This window comes from Falco rusticolus, chromosome 15, assembly GCF_015220075.1.
Source record: "Falco rusticolus isolate bFalRus1 chromosome 15, bFalRus1.pri, whole genome shotgun sequence".
NCBI lineage: Eukaryota > Metazoa > Chordata > Aves > Falconiformes > Falconidae > Falco > Falco rusticolus.
In genome coordinates this window covers 11,477,243-11,496,361 of record NC_051201.1, presented here as the reverse complement: position 1 = coordinate 11,496,361, position 19,119 = coordinate 11,477,243, and the positions used below count along the sequence as shown (strand labels likewise).

General features: G+C 39.7%; 1 protein-coding gene across 1 annotated transcript in view; it reads right to left on the bottom strand.

Annotated features, from left to right (window-relative positions):
• Window positions 1-19,119, bottom strand: part of PEPD (peptidase D) — a 141,386-nt gene that overhangs the window by 108,288 nt on the left and 13,979 nt on the right. Inside the window, exons 4-6 of the mRNA XM_037408711.1 lie at window positions 10,208-10,271; window positions 8,099-8,146; window positions 6,349-6,410 (exon numbers count right to left, since the gene is read on the bottom strand). Coding sequence (XP_037264608.1) covers window positions 6,349-6,410; window positions 8,099-8,146; window positions 10,208-10,271 — 174 coding nt within the window. The remainder of the gene's footprint in view (window positions 1-6,348; window positions 6,411-8,098; window positions 8,147-10,207; window positions 10,272-19,119) is intronic.

Sequence of the window (19,119 nt, the reverse complement as noted above, 5' to 3'; positions counted from 1 at the left end):
GTAAGACTAAACCAGATAAATAATTTTAAGAATGTACAGAAGTCAGAGTAATGGTATGTCCAAGACATGTTTATTAAACTTCTGACAATGACAAAAGTTATCAATTCAGTGCTATGAGTGTGGGTTGGACCAAATCCACCACAAGATGTCCCTTCCAAATTGTTCTACAATTTTAACTTTGTTCCTCAAACACCCTTCAATGAAATTAAACACAGTGAATTGCTAATTTCATCCTTGTGTTTTATGCCTTCCCATTTTTGTGTGCACAGAACACGACGCAAACAAGCTTGCTTAGAGAACTGTGAAAAGGTAAAGAAGCTCTCCTTGTCTTTTCTAATCTACAGCAGAGGCAAAGCAAAAGCTTCTATCTCACCTTGGCCTCAACCACTTAACTATTCTTCTGTTTATTTTCTACATTAGCAATTCATGTGTTCTTGGAACTATTTTGAGGCTCTCTAAACAATAACATTACAGTGGCCAACAGAGTAAGAAGCTGAGTAATTAAGCGGAACACAAACGGGTTTTCAAGCATTGTTGAAGGTGTTTTTTGCTTACAATTTAAATGCCTAAGGAGCGTTCTGCATCAAAGATATTTCTGTGTGACTCAGGACTGCTGGCTCTTCAGTTAGGGCATTTAAGAGAATTACAATGCTCCAAGGCTCCCAACAGACCTTCAGAAGAATGTTATAAGGCAACAATTAATTTTCCCACATTTTTGAAGGAAAAATTAAATCTATTCCAGGTTATTAACCATTCTTTATACCTCAGAAGGGACCAACTAAAGAACAAATCCAATTAAAAAAATTATTTAGAAGTCACTTCTAATTGTACCACGGTCTTTCTGCATCCTCAGATAGCAGAAGAAAAACAAGTATGTTTCTCTTTTGCAAAAACATATGTTTATAAACTCATAAAATCCTAACAAGGTGAAGGTTAATAGCTTTGTGTTCCTACTCCAAACCAGAAAACAACAACTTATCACAACATTCAACATGGACAAACTGTACGGTATTCAGTATTACGGGTATTAATTAGAAACCACCAGGAAAGCAACACAATTAAAAAAGCCACAAGTCACAGAACAATGCATCATTATAGAATAAAGTTGGGCACTTGGAAGCAAGATAGTCTTGTAAAACCAGAGAAAAAGGGCACTTTTTCAATTTAATCACCACCATCTCAATAACTGTTACCTACGTACACCAATGCAGAAATAATTTAACGGAAGAGCCAGTTAAACAAATTTATACAGAAGAAAATACACAAATGATATAGTAAAATCAATCTATAAAAATTCTAAAAACCCAAAAGCCTGAGCTCCCTGTTTGGCTGGAAAGCATACCAACTGACACCACCACAGAAAACCAAGACACAAGAATTAAGCTGCACCTGCAAAACAGACATGAGGACTTTCAATAATTGTCATCAGTATGTCAGACAGAAAACAGATCAATGAAGGCAAGTGTAAGGAGACACTGCAGCACTGCAGAAAGCTCCAGCACCAGCTCTATGCAAATAAGACAAGTATAAACTATGGTTATTACGAAGTAACAAAAGAAAATGAAGGGCAAGGAAGGGCAGGTACAGAAGGCAGATGACGTAACACTCTGAAAATTCAAATCTCTTCTCTCAAGAACCTGACACGCTCACTTTAACCACAAGCACAAATGGATGGAACCAAAAGCAAATCAAACAAGCCAAACATGAAACCCACAATAGAAGAATGTCTCTCATCTGAGCATTTAAAAAAAAAAAAAAAAAAGGGGGGGGGGAGGGTGAGACATGTGGGTTTGTACTCCAGCATAGTTTTATAATAGCTCAAATAATGCTCCTTAAGAAAAGCAATTTGAGCCAAAAGATGTACTTTCTGATACAATGTGAAGTATAAAACAAGATCTTAGACCTCCAGCACACAGCATCAATTCAGATTTGGAAGAGATTCTGATCTATTTCATGTAGGTTTTTCAAGGAAGCCAATGATTAAGGATTGAACGGTCTCAACTCCACTTAGTTTGCGATAGCTGTGGGTCCTGCGCGAGTGGCTGCAGGGCCACCTGTTTACAACTGCTAGACTTCTAAAGCTGATGACTCACTTTAGTTACCAACAAGGCAGCTAAACAAACCACATCCATAAGGTCAGTGGTTAAATAAAAAGCTCAATGGGAAGGGCTTGTCCTCACCAACAGGAGTATACCAATGGTATTTAATTCCCATAATTTGTGCACAAAGTCCTACATAAAATCACCCTCCTTGTCCTCCCAGCAAAGTTTTGATCCTGCTAGACAATAAAAAACTTACTCTTAAAAAAACATGTACTGCCCTAACGCTAAAAGGATCATGTAGAGCAAGCCAATTCTGCATTTTTCTGCAATTTGCAAATTGACAACACTTAGATGATGAGATAATGTGGTCTTGAGGAAGAAAACGAATTGACATTTTGCTACAGTTGCAATCTGTAACTTACTAATGCTCCCATTTAATCGACACAGAACTAAGAAATACTACACTGAAAGGCATCTCCAAATTGATTTCATACTTAGTTGTCCCCTAACATGTGAGACAATTTCATTACTTTAAAACAAAAAGCTAGAAATCTACACCTCCTGTGCAGTAACACCGTAGGGTGAGACCCTTTTTTGTCAGTTTAACAAATACAGTTAGTGTGTATACGGTGATAAAAATCTAAAAAAATATTCATACACAGTGTAGATTTTCTACAGTTCTTCAATGTGGAGACTCTCCAAACGCCTGACTTCACTATGCAATAGGGAAGAGGCCATTTAGATGGTCTTCACTATCAGACCCAACACTATATGCAGTTCTGAGGGAAAGGAATTCACTGAAAAACTTTAAACATTAGGTAGAACTGCTTGAACTGCCCATCATTTACACCCAACCCAGCAAGCAAAGATTTATTCACCAGTGTTTTGAAGTATATGGCACATTACTTTTTAACCATACTGGTTCAAAATCCATTTTCCGTATAGTGAGTCACATCATCTCAAAGCATTTTTACAAGTGGTACATAACCACCCACCTGATTTGATCTAAAAAATTCCTGCACATTCTCCAATCTGAAAAATGGATCCATGAATTAGGAAAAAAACCAAGCCATAACAAATAGAACTAACCTTTATCAGCAAACATAATACACGTTTCTAGAAAACAATGCACTAGAACTACTTTAGAAATCTGCCTTCTACACTTCAGCCGTGTGAAAGCAAGTCACTTCTGTAGGATTTTTAACAGCCATGAACATAGCTGACCTGAGAGGAGTTATCAGGAACAAACGGTCCAGGTCTCTTGTCTTAAGTCCCTGTCCCAGGCGGCTCCCCCCTCCACCGAGCCACAGTACCACCCCTCACTGAGCAGGGCAACTTCCAAGTACTGCCATTCTCTATTTTTACAGATTGCAGCAACATAAAAGCTTTTTTTTAGTACAACATACTTAGCTATATGAGAGCGCTATACATAAACTAATGGAAACTATTCACTATTATGGGCCCTGTTATCCGCACAAAATCAAGTTTGATCATTGCTAGCAGGACTAAAATAACTCCGGGGTGATCTTCAGGGTGAGAGTAGAAATAACCCATAGCCACAGTAGTTATTTTGTCTCAAATGACTATTTATTACAGTAGAAAAATTCATCAAATGGTTTAGGTAATTATGTTTTAGAGGAAGTTCAAAAGCTTCAAAAAGTAAGGCAGGAAAGCAACATCATTTAGGCATGAAAAAAGCAGCCTCTGACAGGAGGAGCAGATGAACAGCCTGCAAAGAGGGCAAGATTCAACTTTTTCACAAAATGATATGCCATTTCTATTATTATCCATAGGAAAAAAAAAAACCCACAACAGAACAAAAGAATGACAAAAAACAACCAACAAAACCAAAACATAACAACAAAAATCCACACTGGGGCAAGTCACTCTAGGAGAAAAAAGACAAATGGGAGCAGGAGGGACAGTAAAGGGCCCCAGCAAGCAGATACATCTTGGCCAGGTAGCCAAAAAATGGAAAAAAACCAAGAACCCAGGAAGAAAATACAGCGTTATAGCTAGGGTAGAGCCTGCCTGAGTGGAGGACAGAGAATGCCAGCAAGCTGCAGTCATGGGCTGGCAGGAGGGAGCACAGTTAGAAGGAACACATTGCTTGGTATAAGCTCCATGGTATTAGTCCTCTCAGGAGAAATCAATACGTCCGAAATGTATGCATTTCCATAAAGGAAACATTTGATACAGGAGAGGCAGAGAAGTGGGGAAAACAGGAATGCTGATACTGGGTTTGGATCTGCTCTGAAAGCAAATATAAAATGGACTGGTTTATATACACAGTAACAAAACTCTGAGGACAGCAGAGTTTATAAGGATGCTCACCCCCTCCTCCCCACCCTGTGAGCAGCGTTCACTTTCCACGTGCCTGCTGCCAGCACACAGACCAAGCACGCTCTCACGAGGGACATGACAGCCCCGGAGAAGACAGAAGCAGGAGTTGGGGAGATCAAGGGAAGGCTGGAGTAACAAGTGGTGTGAGGCATGGTATGTGTCAGAGGAGGGGAGTGCATCTTCAGCACATCCCACAGCAAAATCAGTGCGTGTTCTTCCACACCGACAGCACAGGAGGGGAAGACACCAACCAGATCCGTCAAAGGCGACAAAATCAACAACTTGGTGCCTAAGGGTGGAGAGGTATGAGCATATCCTGGGTCTCAAAAGAGACGTATCTGCTAAACAGCTGGAAATCGATCCTGAAGAATGGAGAAGCACACCTCCCAGAGCGCACACAGAGCATGTTTACTACAAACCTGGGAAGCCAGTGATAAAATGTCATTAATACCTTTAAGTGTTGCAAGAGACATGCTATTAAAATCTCAAATCAAGTGCTAAATGGAGTGGCTTCCTAATGTAATGTTGACTAGTAACAGAATGTGTTACTAATTAAATTCTAGTGTTTAATGAAATTCAGGAAAAAAGGGGTTTTTGGTACTTCAAACAGACCTTTGTACATCATTCCCATAAAGAATTACTACTGGAGTTAGTGCTTGTTTACGTTCCATGGGGAGCTGGTCTCAGACAAAATTGGAGTTATCACTCCACACAGATTTCGGAGTCCACCTGTACCTGAAAAGCATAAGATAACCAAGCATCTGCTTGGTGAAAGCAAGATCATCATAATGCTGTAACAGCAGAAAGGACACCCAATATTCATTAAAAATGGCTCGCTTGCATTCTGGAATAGTTTAGTTTAACTAAACTATTTAGGCAGCAAAAGACGCCTAAAAGGTTTAAAGACCACCACCTTGGTCCCAAATATCCCTGACTGAATCATTATGTTTTCATTTAGGTTGTGGAGGGGAGAACAAAGTAATTATGGAACCAGATTCCAGATTTCAGTTTACGTGACACAAAGACGATCCCAGCAAGAAGCATATTCTCAAGACTACACAAACGAGTGTCCGGACTTGCAGCAAATTCTGTGCATTACAACAGCAGAATTAATATGCTGTCAACAAAGGCGGATGGAGAAAAATACTGCAGGGTGGCTGGGAGTGAAGGATCATAAAAAAGAGGCCACCCACTCAACATCTCAGTATGGATGTTTATTTTAATGACTTTTTAACAAGGGGGTAGGGTGTATATTTCTCATTTGCCATACACTTGAGCTAAAATAGAAAATTATCTCATTTTAGGATATCATAACAGAACAGATCGTTGTATTTCATTCAAAATTGAGGCCATCATCCTCACATCCCACAGCAGGCTGTGAAGTATTTTTATTTTATTGCCTTTTTAAAATACTGTATGTAGGAAGATATTTTCACCCCGCTAGCAGCCAAATTTCATAAAAAGATGACATCAGGGACACTAAAAGATCACATCTAGGCAGAAAAGTGATTTTTATTTTACACCTGTAATGTGACATCTCTTCAGAAAATGATGCATATCAGAATCCCTAATATCTACCTTAATGCTGTACAAGGAAGTGAGTAAGAGAAAGGAGCTACTCTTAAAGATTACTTTTTCTAAAATCTGAAATCCAAATATTCCAATCCCAAAAGTGGAAATGGAGGTAAGAGGATGGGTCTATTTGGTTTTAGCTATTTAAAGCAAACACAGAGAAAGAGAAACATTGGATGATCTTAGATGAAGAAGAGATTTCTAAAAACCCACCACTGTATTTCAAGTAATTAGAAACATATCAAACATTTTATTTAGAAAGAAATACCAATACATTTGATCTGCCATTCAGCATCCTGGTATTAGGAAAAAATATCATTTAATGTGAAATATAAACCAAATTCAACACAACCATGCAAAAATTAATGTATAAAAAAGCCTTGTCACTTACTGGCTGATCCCCTCAAACGAAGCTTCTTTGGAGACATTTCCACTATCAGTATTAACACCGCGCTAGCAAGGAAAACATTAAAAGGACCATGATTCTGAGCCAAACACAAGTATTTAAAATTTAAATCATGGAAAGAACCTGATTGCAGTAAGTCTTTAGGAAAACTTAGACATACGTTTACTTGAATAATAAATATAATATAAATAAATAATTTATAATATAAATAAAAAAACCCCAGAGACTCAAATGCAGACCAGTATTAAGAAATCATTGGTCCCATAGGAGACCAGAATAGAACTCAGGTTAGGATGTGCTGCTTAGGAAAATGGCAAGCTTTGATTTCTAATTCCCTTATGCCCTGAAAGGGAGCTAGGAGACCTATGTAATAATAAAGGGCAAGAGAGTAACAAACGAGCAAGGTTTCTTCTAAAGTAATTTCATTTTAAAATAAATTATTATGCACTGCCTTGGCAATGCTTACTATTTAAATTTCCACGCTGCTTCCCTACAGCTTTCCATTCAAGCAAGAAGCATAAGCAAGAGTGTTTTGGCTGCTACACAGCAGATGAACACTTGTGACATGTGCCTGGGAAACCCTGTGGAGCAGTGTTACAGTTCTGTGTCTGGAAGGAGACCACAGAAGGAGAGGACCAAGCTTCCATTCAGCCAGTGGAAAGAGAAGTGCTCTGCTCTATACTTCATCATAGCAGTGGTAGGAACGTGAAAGCACATCACAGTTCCGTCCTCCCAGCCAAAAATTAGGTGAAAATTCCTGATTACAACCGGATGCTCACAGAATGGCAACTACTCAACAACTTGATGTGCAGAAATGCACTGTGATTCAAGATGGTCAAATATTCCCTTTCCCACTCCTTTCTCTTAAAGAACGTGGAAGAAAGGTACAGGGTCATCTTTTGTATGTGTGTGTGTATTATACAAATATAAGTGGAAGAAAGACTGAAAATTATGTAGGGCCTCTGTTCTTAATGGATAAAGAAACCAGATCTCAGGCTACGTGACTGCTTAAGGAGGGATTTTTTTGTTAAGACTTCCGTCTGGCAACTATCATGGGAAAACAAATCCAGAAGCTGCCACTGCACTTGCTGTAAGGGAAAGCTCAGAGTCAGCAAATCGTATCTTCTACAGATTGGAGACATGAAATCAGATATTCTTAATAGTGAGAGGCTTAAAAACATCTGTCAAGGAAAGCAGCTGGGGGAGAAGTGACAGGGAAGAAGAAACTTGCAGGCTTTACCTCCACTCATTCATCCTCCTTCCAGAGAAATCATCAAGCACCATTCAAAACACTTGGCAGGCATTTGACATCACTACCTCCTCCCAGAAGCTGTTCTTACCAACCCATTCCATGCAGAAAAAGTATTCCCTGAATGCCTGTGGGATTCCCACAGAAAGGCCCAAACATGCTCATGACATGACTAGAGCAGCATAAGAAAAGAAAGGAGTCACTGTACATAGGCTGAAGGATAGCACAGTCAATGTTCGATACGCTTGTCATGTTTTACTAGAAAACAGACAAAGCTTTTGTCAGAGAGAATACAGACTGGAAGGCCAGAGGTTACAGATCTTGAAATCATGGAGGGGCCAGGAGACCAGGCAACTGTACACAGATGGCCTCAAATTTGACCAAGATAGGGAGAAAAAGATTAGGAATGACAGTGCAAAGGAACGCTGAATAAACTGATCTCCTTATTGAAGGAAATTAGTAGTTATTCTTCAGAATATGACTCACCAAAGTAAGCAGCACAGCAGGTTTCTTCGAAGCCAAGACATTGGCTATCTAAAAAAAAAAGTTTTTGAATGCTATTATTTTTCTTTTTATTTCCTCAAAATTACATTGAAACCAATTGAATCAAAAATTGCTGTACATAAAGTAAACTAACTGCAAAGAGAAAAATGCTCCTCCGATATCTTTCAGATACCGTAGTATTACCTGAAACATGCAACAAGAGTCAGTAGATAAAATATTTAGACAGAAATATAGTGCTTAAGTTGATGGTGTGCTTTAAAGACATATATAGCAACTACAATTTAAGATTAGTCTATTACCATAATTTGGAAGACAGAGGAAATGTGAGCCAAAAACCTGTGATGTCACACAGAAATAAGGAACAGGGTACTCTATCCTCAACACACTACTGCATATAAAACACACAGGCGTTAATATTATTATGTTATAATGTGCTGAATAATTGCTAATCAATACTTACTACTATCCTCACTCGGTCATCTTTTACTAAGATTTCTGTTAGGCTCCTTCGTTATCTTTCAAAAAATTACAAACTGAGAACAAAATCACTGGGCTTGTAGAGAACTGGACTTTCACAGCAGCTGCAGAAAGGTGGGCGCTGAATTACACATTTCTTGAAGAAATGAACAAATGACCTAATTCCATAGAGCACAGTTCTACCAACTTTAAATCAGCTTAACAGCACACTAATAATAGTAACAAAAGAAAACATATGGCAGTGAGGTTTAAAAATACCAATTCCATGCTTTCTTTTTTTCCTTCTCCCCATGATATAGCAGGATTAAACACTTACACAAGTTGGTCATTTGTTGACATAAAACTATGCTGTAAATAAGGCCCCTTGTGTCCTGATGGTGGAAAACCAATTTCTTGGTAAAATAAGTAAAAGTTAGAGAAAGAATCTCTGAAAGTTGAACATTTTCATTGCAAGCTTCAACAGCTTCTAACTTCAATACATGTAGTCCAGGTGGAAAACAACCTTTATGTTTGGACAATTTACCGGTCCATATAAAGAGCTATCATATCCCTATCAATATGGTTTTTACACAGTAAGGAAGCAGAGAACAGAACTGCAATAAAGGCATTTGTTTATGGAAAGTGACCCAGAACAACTAAAGTGACCCAAAATAAATGTGATTTTAAAAAATCAAACACATACTTTCCACTTGCAATTTTCACCATCTGACAGATGAGCACTGGAGCACCAGCACTCCACAGAACTCCAATTCACACATGTCAAAAAAACAACCACTCTACAGCTTCCTCCATCCCCAGCTACTGAAATACAGGATCAAACTTCACTTCATAGCTGGACTCATTATGAAAATGAAATAAAACATCCTCACAGCCAATGAGAGTAAAAGTTTTGGTCTAGTGAGTCCAAGTTAGTGCTCTGCTGGGACAAAAGTACTGGAGCCTTCCTTTTCAAGCTGCTCTCCACGCAAAATCACCCACAGAGCTTGGCAGGAATACTGCCCTCACCCTGCTGAGCCTTCCTACCAAAGAAAAGATAACTGCCCAGGTGCATAAGTACACAAACATCTGCTCAGAAATGAAATGAGAAACCTAACTAAGCAAGTCACACTTGCATTTAAAAATATGAATACATTTGCTTTTCAAATATTAGAATGATTCAACATAAATGAAGAGTAAGGCAGGCAGTCTTTCCTCACAGCTCTTTAGAGGCATAAAATAAATGTGAGCTCCCAAGTCAGAGCTAGGACATGCCATCTCCCTGAAAGCAATCCCCTCAAATCTCCAAGGCACTGCAAACCCTGTACTTAGCAACATACTTTCGCTGGATAATAACACAGACTGAAAGATTTCATGATGCGCAGAACATGTTTATGAGACTGTCTTTGGATTAAGACCTTAGCGTTCAGCTCAAAATGGCAGCCTTTAAAAAGATATAATAACAAATTACAAGTACTTTATAAGCACGAAATATGCTTTCCAGTAACTTAGGGGGTGGGGGGTGTCCCACCAGGTCAGGAGACATCCAGTAAGCAGAGGACTAAAATTAAAGCAAAAACACTGCCACATACTGGTTTTGTGTTCCCAGAAAAATATTCAGACACACAGACAACTCACCTCGTTCACATAGTGGACTTCATCCACAGCGTATTTTTTCTTGAAGAATTCAGGAGGATGAATCCTATGGAAAACAACAGAAAAATGCTTGTGTTAGCTTTATTGTTATATTTAATAAGGCCACAGACAAAAATAATAATGTCCTCTACTATCACAACAACAGAATCAGATATGAGGAATCTTTTAATAATTTTATCCTTAACTCCCTTTCTCAAAATAAAGAGATTACACAGAAAGTTGCCACAGCTACAAAAATCAGTGTGCTTTAATCCAGTCCATGCCCGACACTTAGATTTCATGGTCTCCTCCTGAATTAAAGGGTTTTTTTCCCCATTCACTCTACACCAGACAGTTCCATTGAAGATTTTTGCCATGCCGTTTGTATACAACCTTCCAACTCACCAGATATTGGAAGGATGTGGAAATAGCAAAAGACCAGCCTGCCCTGTGTCATACTCAAAAAAAGGAATAAAACATTCGTTTTCTACCCTGGTAACCCCTCTGATGTGAACACAAAGCAGAGTGAGGGTTATTAAGACATGGGCTCTGCCACCTCTATTATTCAGGACACCAGAGATCCACCCTTCTAACCCAAAAGGGTGCACAACTTTCTATGTCCATGTCCAAAACTAAGTCACTTCTGCTGTTTTCTCCCAATACCTAACTAGACACTTTAACTAAATACACGAATAACGTGAAAGATCTACTTGCAGTCAGTCGGGGCAGCCACTAGCATGGATCAGTGCTCCAGGGCTCCCCCATCGATCCCCGTACCAGCAGCTGTACCATTGCTTATTCCTTCACTTTATGGTAGCAGCCAGTTATTCATGAGACTTTAGTCTCTGATTACAATCTCTAGCCCTGCCAAATAAATAAATATAACCAGTGTCATTCTGAAAATGTAATCTCAAAAGAAAAAAAAAAAAGGAAAAAGGAAAGAAAAAAGCTGACTCAGCTTACATCCTTCTACAGAGTAAAGAAAACAGGAGACAAGAAACGTGGTTGGAAGCACCAGAGTTTGGAGGATTCTGTGCATTTTGCTTCCTCAGAGACAGCAGGAGAGTAAGAGGTGTGTGCAGGACAGAACCTTCAGCTGTTTAAACATTAAGACTACAAGAGCACAAGACCAACTGGGGAAAGAATAAATTAGGCTGGAGACCAAAGAACATTTCTAATCCTTGCAGTAAGAAAAAGCAGAAGTGGTGGGACAAAGAGCTCAGCATCTTTAGGAGATGCTCCATAACAAAGGCATGTGCCATAGCTGCCTGCAGTACCAGGTGGCTAAAGGTCTAAGTTACATCACTTTTTCAATCTGTGCGCTCATTTTTCACTTTACATTCCATTGTGCTCCAAACAGTACTAGACTGAGACATGAATGACAACATGAAATCGTTTATGGTGTTCTCAAGCATTAAATCACAGATTTTTAAAAGTTTATTTATCTGTGAAAGTACTAGTCAAAGTAACATAAAAATATCTCATTATGCATTTCCTTTTGCAATGCTCCTTTTGTGGACTCTCTGTCAACTGTTGGGGATTTGAAAGCAGTTATCACTTATCTTCTCTCCCTGGCTAATTTCGCATACCATTAAAAAAAAAATCACTACATCCTCTTAAATCTTTATAGTTCCCTTACCTCCAACTTTTGCATACTCTGTTTCTCCTACAGGCATCCCCTTTCCCTGTCCTTCATTCCTCACACACTGAGGTACTTTACTATTCCAGAAACATCATAAACAGATTTAGCACTTTCCGGTTTTGTTCTCTTTTACAGTTTCAACCAATTCATCTGGTATCAGAAGAATCCCAACTGTACAACCAGCAAATTTATGGCCAATGGCAATTTATGGTAATATATGCTCTTCAGAGCAATACCTCCAAAGCACCATTTACAATTAGCTGCATTGTTTGAATCGAAGAACTGTTTATTCTAAATATTTCTTAAAAAGTATGCTCACAAGTGTGCTGGATTTTATTCACTTCATTTAATGCAGTATAAGTAAGAGCAGGTCTCACTTTCCAACACGCCAGTAAGAAAACTGCTGTTTTTTCACAAGCCGTTTTTCAGCTTTTGTTGTTGTTAGTTGCCTCTATAGTTGTGTGGTCTACAGCACACTGCTACTAATTTAATTCTTTGGTTATGGTTAATATTAATCCATTATTGATTGAAATCCAGCTGTAATCCCTCCAACGTCTCTTATGTACATTATCACTCTTTTTGAGGAACAAAAGTAGCTCATCATCCTTTCAAGGCTGAGAATTTTTCCTCTACTTTGAGAAAAAGAAAATAGAAGCTTCCCACAATACTCCATCCTCTCTCTCAGTTATTAAACTAGGTCATCTTCCAGATACTTTCAACCCCATCACACCTAAAGACAAGCTGCCACATTTCCCAGATGTGTACCTCTTCGCTGATCTTGTTCTTGCTACCTTGCTCAGAAGTCAACAAGACTTCTAAGACAAAGAAGAGAGGCAGACTTCTCAGCTCTTCTCTGAAGCACTCAAAGCTCTGCCTCACTTCAGCTATTTAGCAGCTCTGGCTAGATGGTAAAATAAATTCACCTACACTTCCCACAAACTACCAGCCCTTACCCACCCCACAGGTGCCACAATGCTTCAGTGATGAAACCACTAATCCCAACGGGGAGAATTCTGCAAAGACCTGCTCTATTGCAGAACCATACAAGTGGAAGCGAAAAGCAGACATGGAAGTCTCCATTAAGAGCGGAAAAATTCTGTGCTGTCACATATAGAAAAGCAGTGTAGAAGGCAAAACAAAAGCTCAGGGAGAAAAAGTAGCAAAGATGATCCTCACTGACACCTCTCCATACTCCCTCCAGTCTCTTCAATTTTTTAACCAGTTTAGTTAGGTTTTATGAAAGACTACTACGCACCAACATACATCATAGTTACTGTAAAAAAGTACCGGTGCAGAGTTCCTTAGCAGATACAGGGCTCGGTATTCATTTTTATTAAATTTAAATGTAAAACAGGCTAAATTCTAGCACTGACCATTACTGTCACAAGGAACAGTACCTTCCACTGAATGCTCACTGGCATCATGACAATCAGAAGTTACATTCAGTTATGATAATTTCAAGTACATCTGATACTTCACAGAGATGAGGAAAGCTTCTCTCTACAAATGACTCTCAGGGAGGTAGAATAAGTTAATTGGTTACAATTTTTAGGTTTGGCTTTGTCTTTTGTAATGCTGCTATGGGCTGCCAGTTTCAAAATTCTGATTAATCACTGCAAAGACTACATGCAAATATCCCCACAGCAAGTCATAAATTAATTAGAAGGATTACCCAAGTGGAAGATATGATCCCCGATATTATTGAATCATGTTTCTCCTTACCTATCAAAAAAACAAACTACTTTTGTAAACAGATATGAACAGAAGCAATGGCCTAATTTTTACAGGCTTTTGCAGGGGAAAAACACATGCAAAAGTTTTTAGATTCCCTGGCAACATAAATTAGCAATAACCTACAGAGAATAATGTACTTCAGCCCTAAAAAAGGCTCAATATACTTTCCCTATAGTTTTATAACTCCAGCCAAGCAAATATGAGTGTTCATTAGAAATGTCAATAGTTAGCTTCCAGAATAGTGGGAGTCATCATTTTATCTTATACTGGAAATAAGCAACTCCAAACTCCTGGAAAAGCATCATGTCCACATGCTCAAGCAGCTAGGCAAAAATCTGGCACCTCATAGTTTACAGCCATTAGAAACAAAATATAAGAGTCCAGCACTTTTTTTTATAAGAATACAATACGTCCTCATTTTTTGTCACCAAAGAATCTCTTAGACAAGAGAGACTGTCTCTACTTCACCACTTAAAATACATCACAATTTCTAGTCCAGTGGAAAAACCTTGAGTTAGTGTTAAACAAAGCTGTTTACATTCACATCCTGCTGATGCTTCCTACGCAACTCTTCCGCCTTCCATGTTCTTCTACCCAATCCAGTTCACCTACTTGCTTTCTTACAGTTTTCAGAGCAATTGGGGGAAACATTGAAGATAGCCTAAAAATACGATGCTACATTTTAAAGAGAAGACCTGAATTCTAATGCAGTGTCTCATTTTAGCAGCTAAGTTTTTATTAAAGCACCAAATATTGAAGATTCACCTTTCAACCATAACAAATGACAACTTTATTATAAACAAAATTCTACTGAGGTAGCAGTGGGAAAAAGAGGAACAGCAACAGCAGCAATATTTTCACTATAAAAATACAGTGTGAGACATTTAAGTCAGATGGTAAAATAATACCCCACATTAGCTATACCTCATTTCTCTTATACATCAATCAAACATGATAACCACCAGCAAAAAAGTAAGGGAGTATACAATTAAAAACTAGTAACCAGGAATACCAGTCAGTCAATCAGCTTAGTGAAAACTTCCAAGTTTAGAACAAACCTTCCCATCTGATTTAACTAAATTCACAGTGACAGATGACAGCATATTTAAAACCCATGATGCTCCACTGAATCACAACCTAATCAGGCCAGTGCAGATTTTGACAGACCACAGTATTATGACTGGTTCCATTCTGATGCGATCTTTCAAACAGGAAGGCAATACTACTGACTCCTCTGTTTATCCATCAGTAAGATGAACAGCTCTGACAGCCTCTCTATAAATACACCCCCAAAAAATATTTTGAAGCTTTTATATAGTTGGACAAAATTCAAACCTAATTTTTTTTTTCAATATTTTATTAACCACATTGTCTTTCCACTTCAAACCCAATAAAGACTTGGTCTCGTTGTCTAAAAACATTTTAAACCCGTTGTTCATAACACTGCAAAGAACTCATAACAGCAGATCTTAAGAGATTTGTACAAATTTGACATTACTGTAAGAATTCCATTACAAAACATTTCTTTGTATTCTAAAGGACTCTGGAGCAATAGCCTCGTAGTATCAACATGATAAAAGAGTGTTCTAGTTTTCAGAACTGCATTCAGAAGAGAGGTACAAACGAGCTGGATGTAAATCACAAATGCCAAAGAAAAACTGTGAACAGAATTTGTAACAGCTGATTGCTATTCCTGAAAGAAACACATCTAAGCCAACTGCTAATATATTTGCAACCTAATTGCTGATATACATTCATATGTATATGTTTTCATTTGCATCTAAATGTTCTTCCAGACAATCTTCAATATATATAACAACTTTTTCCTACAAGTTGCTTTGTATTTGCATTTTTTTAATCCTTCTAGGACAGATTTTCAGGTTTTAGTTTTTACAGTGGATCAGCTCTAAAACGAAATTCAGCTTTTCCTGAAGTAGTCCAATTTAACTTTTCTTCAGCATTTCTGTTAGATTTCCTAATTCAAGATTACTTATCTTACTGTGTAATCCAAATGTAAAACTATTGCTGTTGGAAAAAAAATTTCCTAAGGGTATGTTCATTACAAAAATTTGAGTAATTCTACTTGGAACTAATTTCAAAACATTTTCTACACATTCTACATTTTATTACTAAATGATTACAGAGACACTCAAATAGGTATCAAGTCAACAGCAGCATGTCCCGAGCTTCCTGATGTGTGGCAAGTTGACTGCATCATCTCCTCTAAACTGGAGGGACATGGATTTAATGGGTGGACTACTCAGCGGATAAGGAATTAGCTGGATGGCCACACTCAAAGGAGTTGCAGTCATGGCTCAATATCCAAGCGCAGACCACTGACGAGTGTCATTCCTCAGGGGTCTGTACTGGGACTGGTGCTGTTCAACATCTTTGTTGATGACATGGACAGTGGGATCAAGCGCATCCTTGGCAGGTTTGCTGATGACGCCAAGCTGCCTGGTGCAGTCGACATGCTGGAGGGCAGGGATGCCGTCCAGAGGGACCTTGACAGGCTGGAGAGGCAGGGCTGTGCACACCTCATGATGTTCAACAAGGCCAAGGGCAAGGTCCTGCACCTGGGTTGGGGCAACCCCCAGGATCAACACAGGCTGGGCGGAGAATGGGCTGAGAGCAGCCCTGAGGAGACAGGCTTGGGGGTGCTGGCTGAGGAGAAGCTCAGCATGGCCCAGCAACGTACATTTGCAGCCCAGAAAGCCAACAGCACCCTGGGCTGCAGCAAGAGAAGCGTGGTCAGCAGGTCGAGGGAGGGGATTGATTGTCCCCCTCTGCTCTGCTCTCATGAGACCCCCACCTGCAGTGCTGGGTTCAGCTCTGGGGCCCCCAACATCAGAAGGACACGGGCCTGTTGGAGCGAGTCCAGAGGAGGCCACAAAGATGACCGGAGGGCTGGAGCAGCTCTCCTGTGCAGACAGGCTGAGAGAGTTGGGGTTGTTCAGCCTGGGGAAGAGAAGGCTCTGGGGGCACCTTAGAGCAGCTTCCAGCACCTAAAGGGGCTGACAAGAAAGCAGGAGAGGGGCACTTTACGAGAGCACGTAGCGCTAGGACAAGGGGGAATGGCTTTGAACTGAAAGAGTGTAGATTTGGATTAGATATTAGGAAGAAATTCTTCACTGTGAGGGTGGTGAGACACTGGAAGAGGCTGCCCGGAGGAGCTGCCCCATCCCTGGCAGTGTCCAAGGCCAGGCTGGATGGGGCTTTGAGGAACCTGCTCCAGTGGAAGGTGTCCCTGCCCGTGGGTGGGGGGGCTGGAACTAGATGGTCTTTAAGGTCCCTTCCAATCCAAATCATTCTATAATTTACAGGGACACAACAGTATTGCTTCTTCCCTTTTGCCCTAACTTTCAGATTCAGAGTAACAGATACAAAACACCCCTTTATAGCAAATTCACTTTGTCTTGAGCAAATAGTCTCTACTAAGTAAAGTAAATGCCTACATTAGCCTGTATACATGGCACTGCAGCATACACACATTTACTGCCAGTAAGTCATTGCATGAGTTACATCACATTTTTCCTCACTTACTTGAGGTGAAACACATGCACAAGGAGTAAATTGCTTCAGCAACTGAAGTTTACACAGCCAACAACTCATTTCTCAGGCCTTGGTAGAATGAGCTTAAAGCAGAGTAAAAGTTTCAGTGAGACCGCATACAAAGAATAAGAATCTTGGCAAAAATTAAAGCAGATGAGTATAGAAATACATCAGCAAAGCACGTAGAGCTGAAGGAGGAAAAGGGATACAAAAGCCGTGTTTTAACGCTGTCAGAGGTTCACCAATAAACTCCCTCCTCATTCCAGTATCATCAAGTTAACAGATGGCAAAGCATTAACCAAACAAGAGGGTGTCGAGAACTGCTAGGAAGAACAACACAGGAGGCTTTACAAGATACCAGCAGATGTTCCTGACTTTGTCCAAAAAAAAAAAAAATGCAATCACCTACATATCCAAAAGGAATTTCACTTTCTCGAACATGATTAAAAGGCATCAAGCTAGTTTTAAAACAAAACAGTACTAATGGGCTCTCTGGTACTCACAGGCAGCCTCCAGCAATGTTTTGATTACCTTAATGTTACTCCCTTTCCACACTTCTCTAGACTTCTGTTTTATCCTTTGAAAGACAGAGGTACCTGCATATAGGTAAACTCAGACTCCTTGCTCCTTTTGATACAGTCCAGAGTAAAATGAATTTTGAGAACAGAATTTAAAAGAAAATTAACTGAAATGAAGACTCCAGCTGATTTGACTGGAAAAGGTAACCAGGGCTGTAACTGAAGCCAGGTCTAGCAGAGCGACAGAACAGCAGAGTCCACGTGCATAATGCTGGACACAGGATGCTGGGTATATGATCCTGGACCTTCAAGTACTACATACAAATTATGCGGAAGCAGAATAACCATGAGCAACATACAGACCACTGGACTTACGAAATCAGAAATGAAGTACTGAGGAGACTCTCATGGTTACTCCTAATAAAAGCCAAGCTCTGAGCTACCCATTTCATGTACTTTAAATATACAGTCTCCCTGCTCCTGTTTAGCTGTTCCCACCACAGGCATTCCCAAAAGATTAAAAGTTCTTCAGGCTTTCTATAAATTCCACCTCAAGAGGCAGTGCCTCAATTAGACATTTAAGAGATACTATCAAGAGCTACCCAAAGCCCCCAAAACCCACAGAAACCTTTCAACTGGTAACCTTTGCTTTATTTCTCTCTGCAAATAAAATTCTTCCTTGGAGAGCAGGGCTCTATACCAGTACAGAAAAAAAACTGTAACAAAGGAAATGTTTATACACTGAAATCCCTGCAAGACTTCTTGTAGTGTAAGACTGCTAACAAATACTCATTTGAAAGCGCTCTTCCCCAAAAAGGAGCACAAAAAAAATTACAATGGTTAAGAGGGTAAGTATAATTTCTAGGTCACTATGTAATAACAGCATTCCACTCAAACACTCAATTCATGCTTCTTAACTAAGTTACATACTGAACCTGTCAATAGCAGATATTCTGCTTTTACTTTGGAAAAACACCTATACTGGGGGCAATAGGAACAATATTTTATGTCCAACACATAAAAGCATGCTAGCAAGCTCTGGAATGTGCGTAGCATGTCTCACAGCTCCCATACTAATCAGTAATAGCATGAAAGAAAGTAGTACTGATGCTTACAGCAGCATTAAGATGACCTGAACAGCTTTAAGAAGGGGATGATAATGCTCCCAATCTTACAACTTCTAAAGAAAACTAAACCAGAAATAAATTAAAGGAACTTGCTGCAACAGCTCAACGGGCACTGTACTGGGTTTGCATGGCAAGGCTGTGTTCGCGGGGGCACAGGGTGGCTTCTGTGGGAAGGTGCCAGCAGCTTCCCCCGTGCCCGATGGAGCCGATGCCAGCCGGCTCCCAGCCGGACCCGCTGCTGGCCAAGGCCGAGCCCGGCAGCGACGCTGGCAGCGCCTCTGGGATAACGGGTTTCAAAAGGGGGAAAGTTCCTGCGCAAGAGCAGCTGCAGGGGGAGAGGGG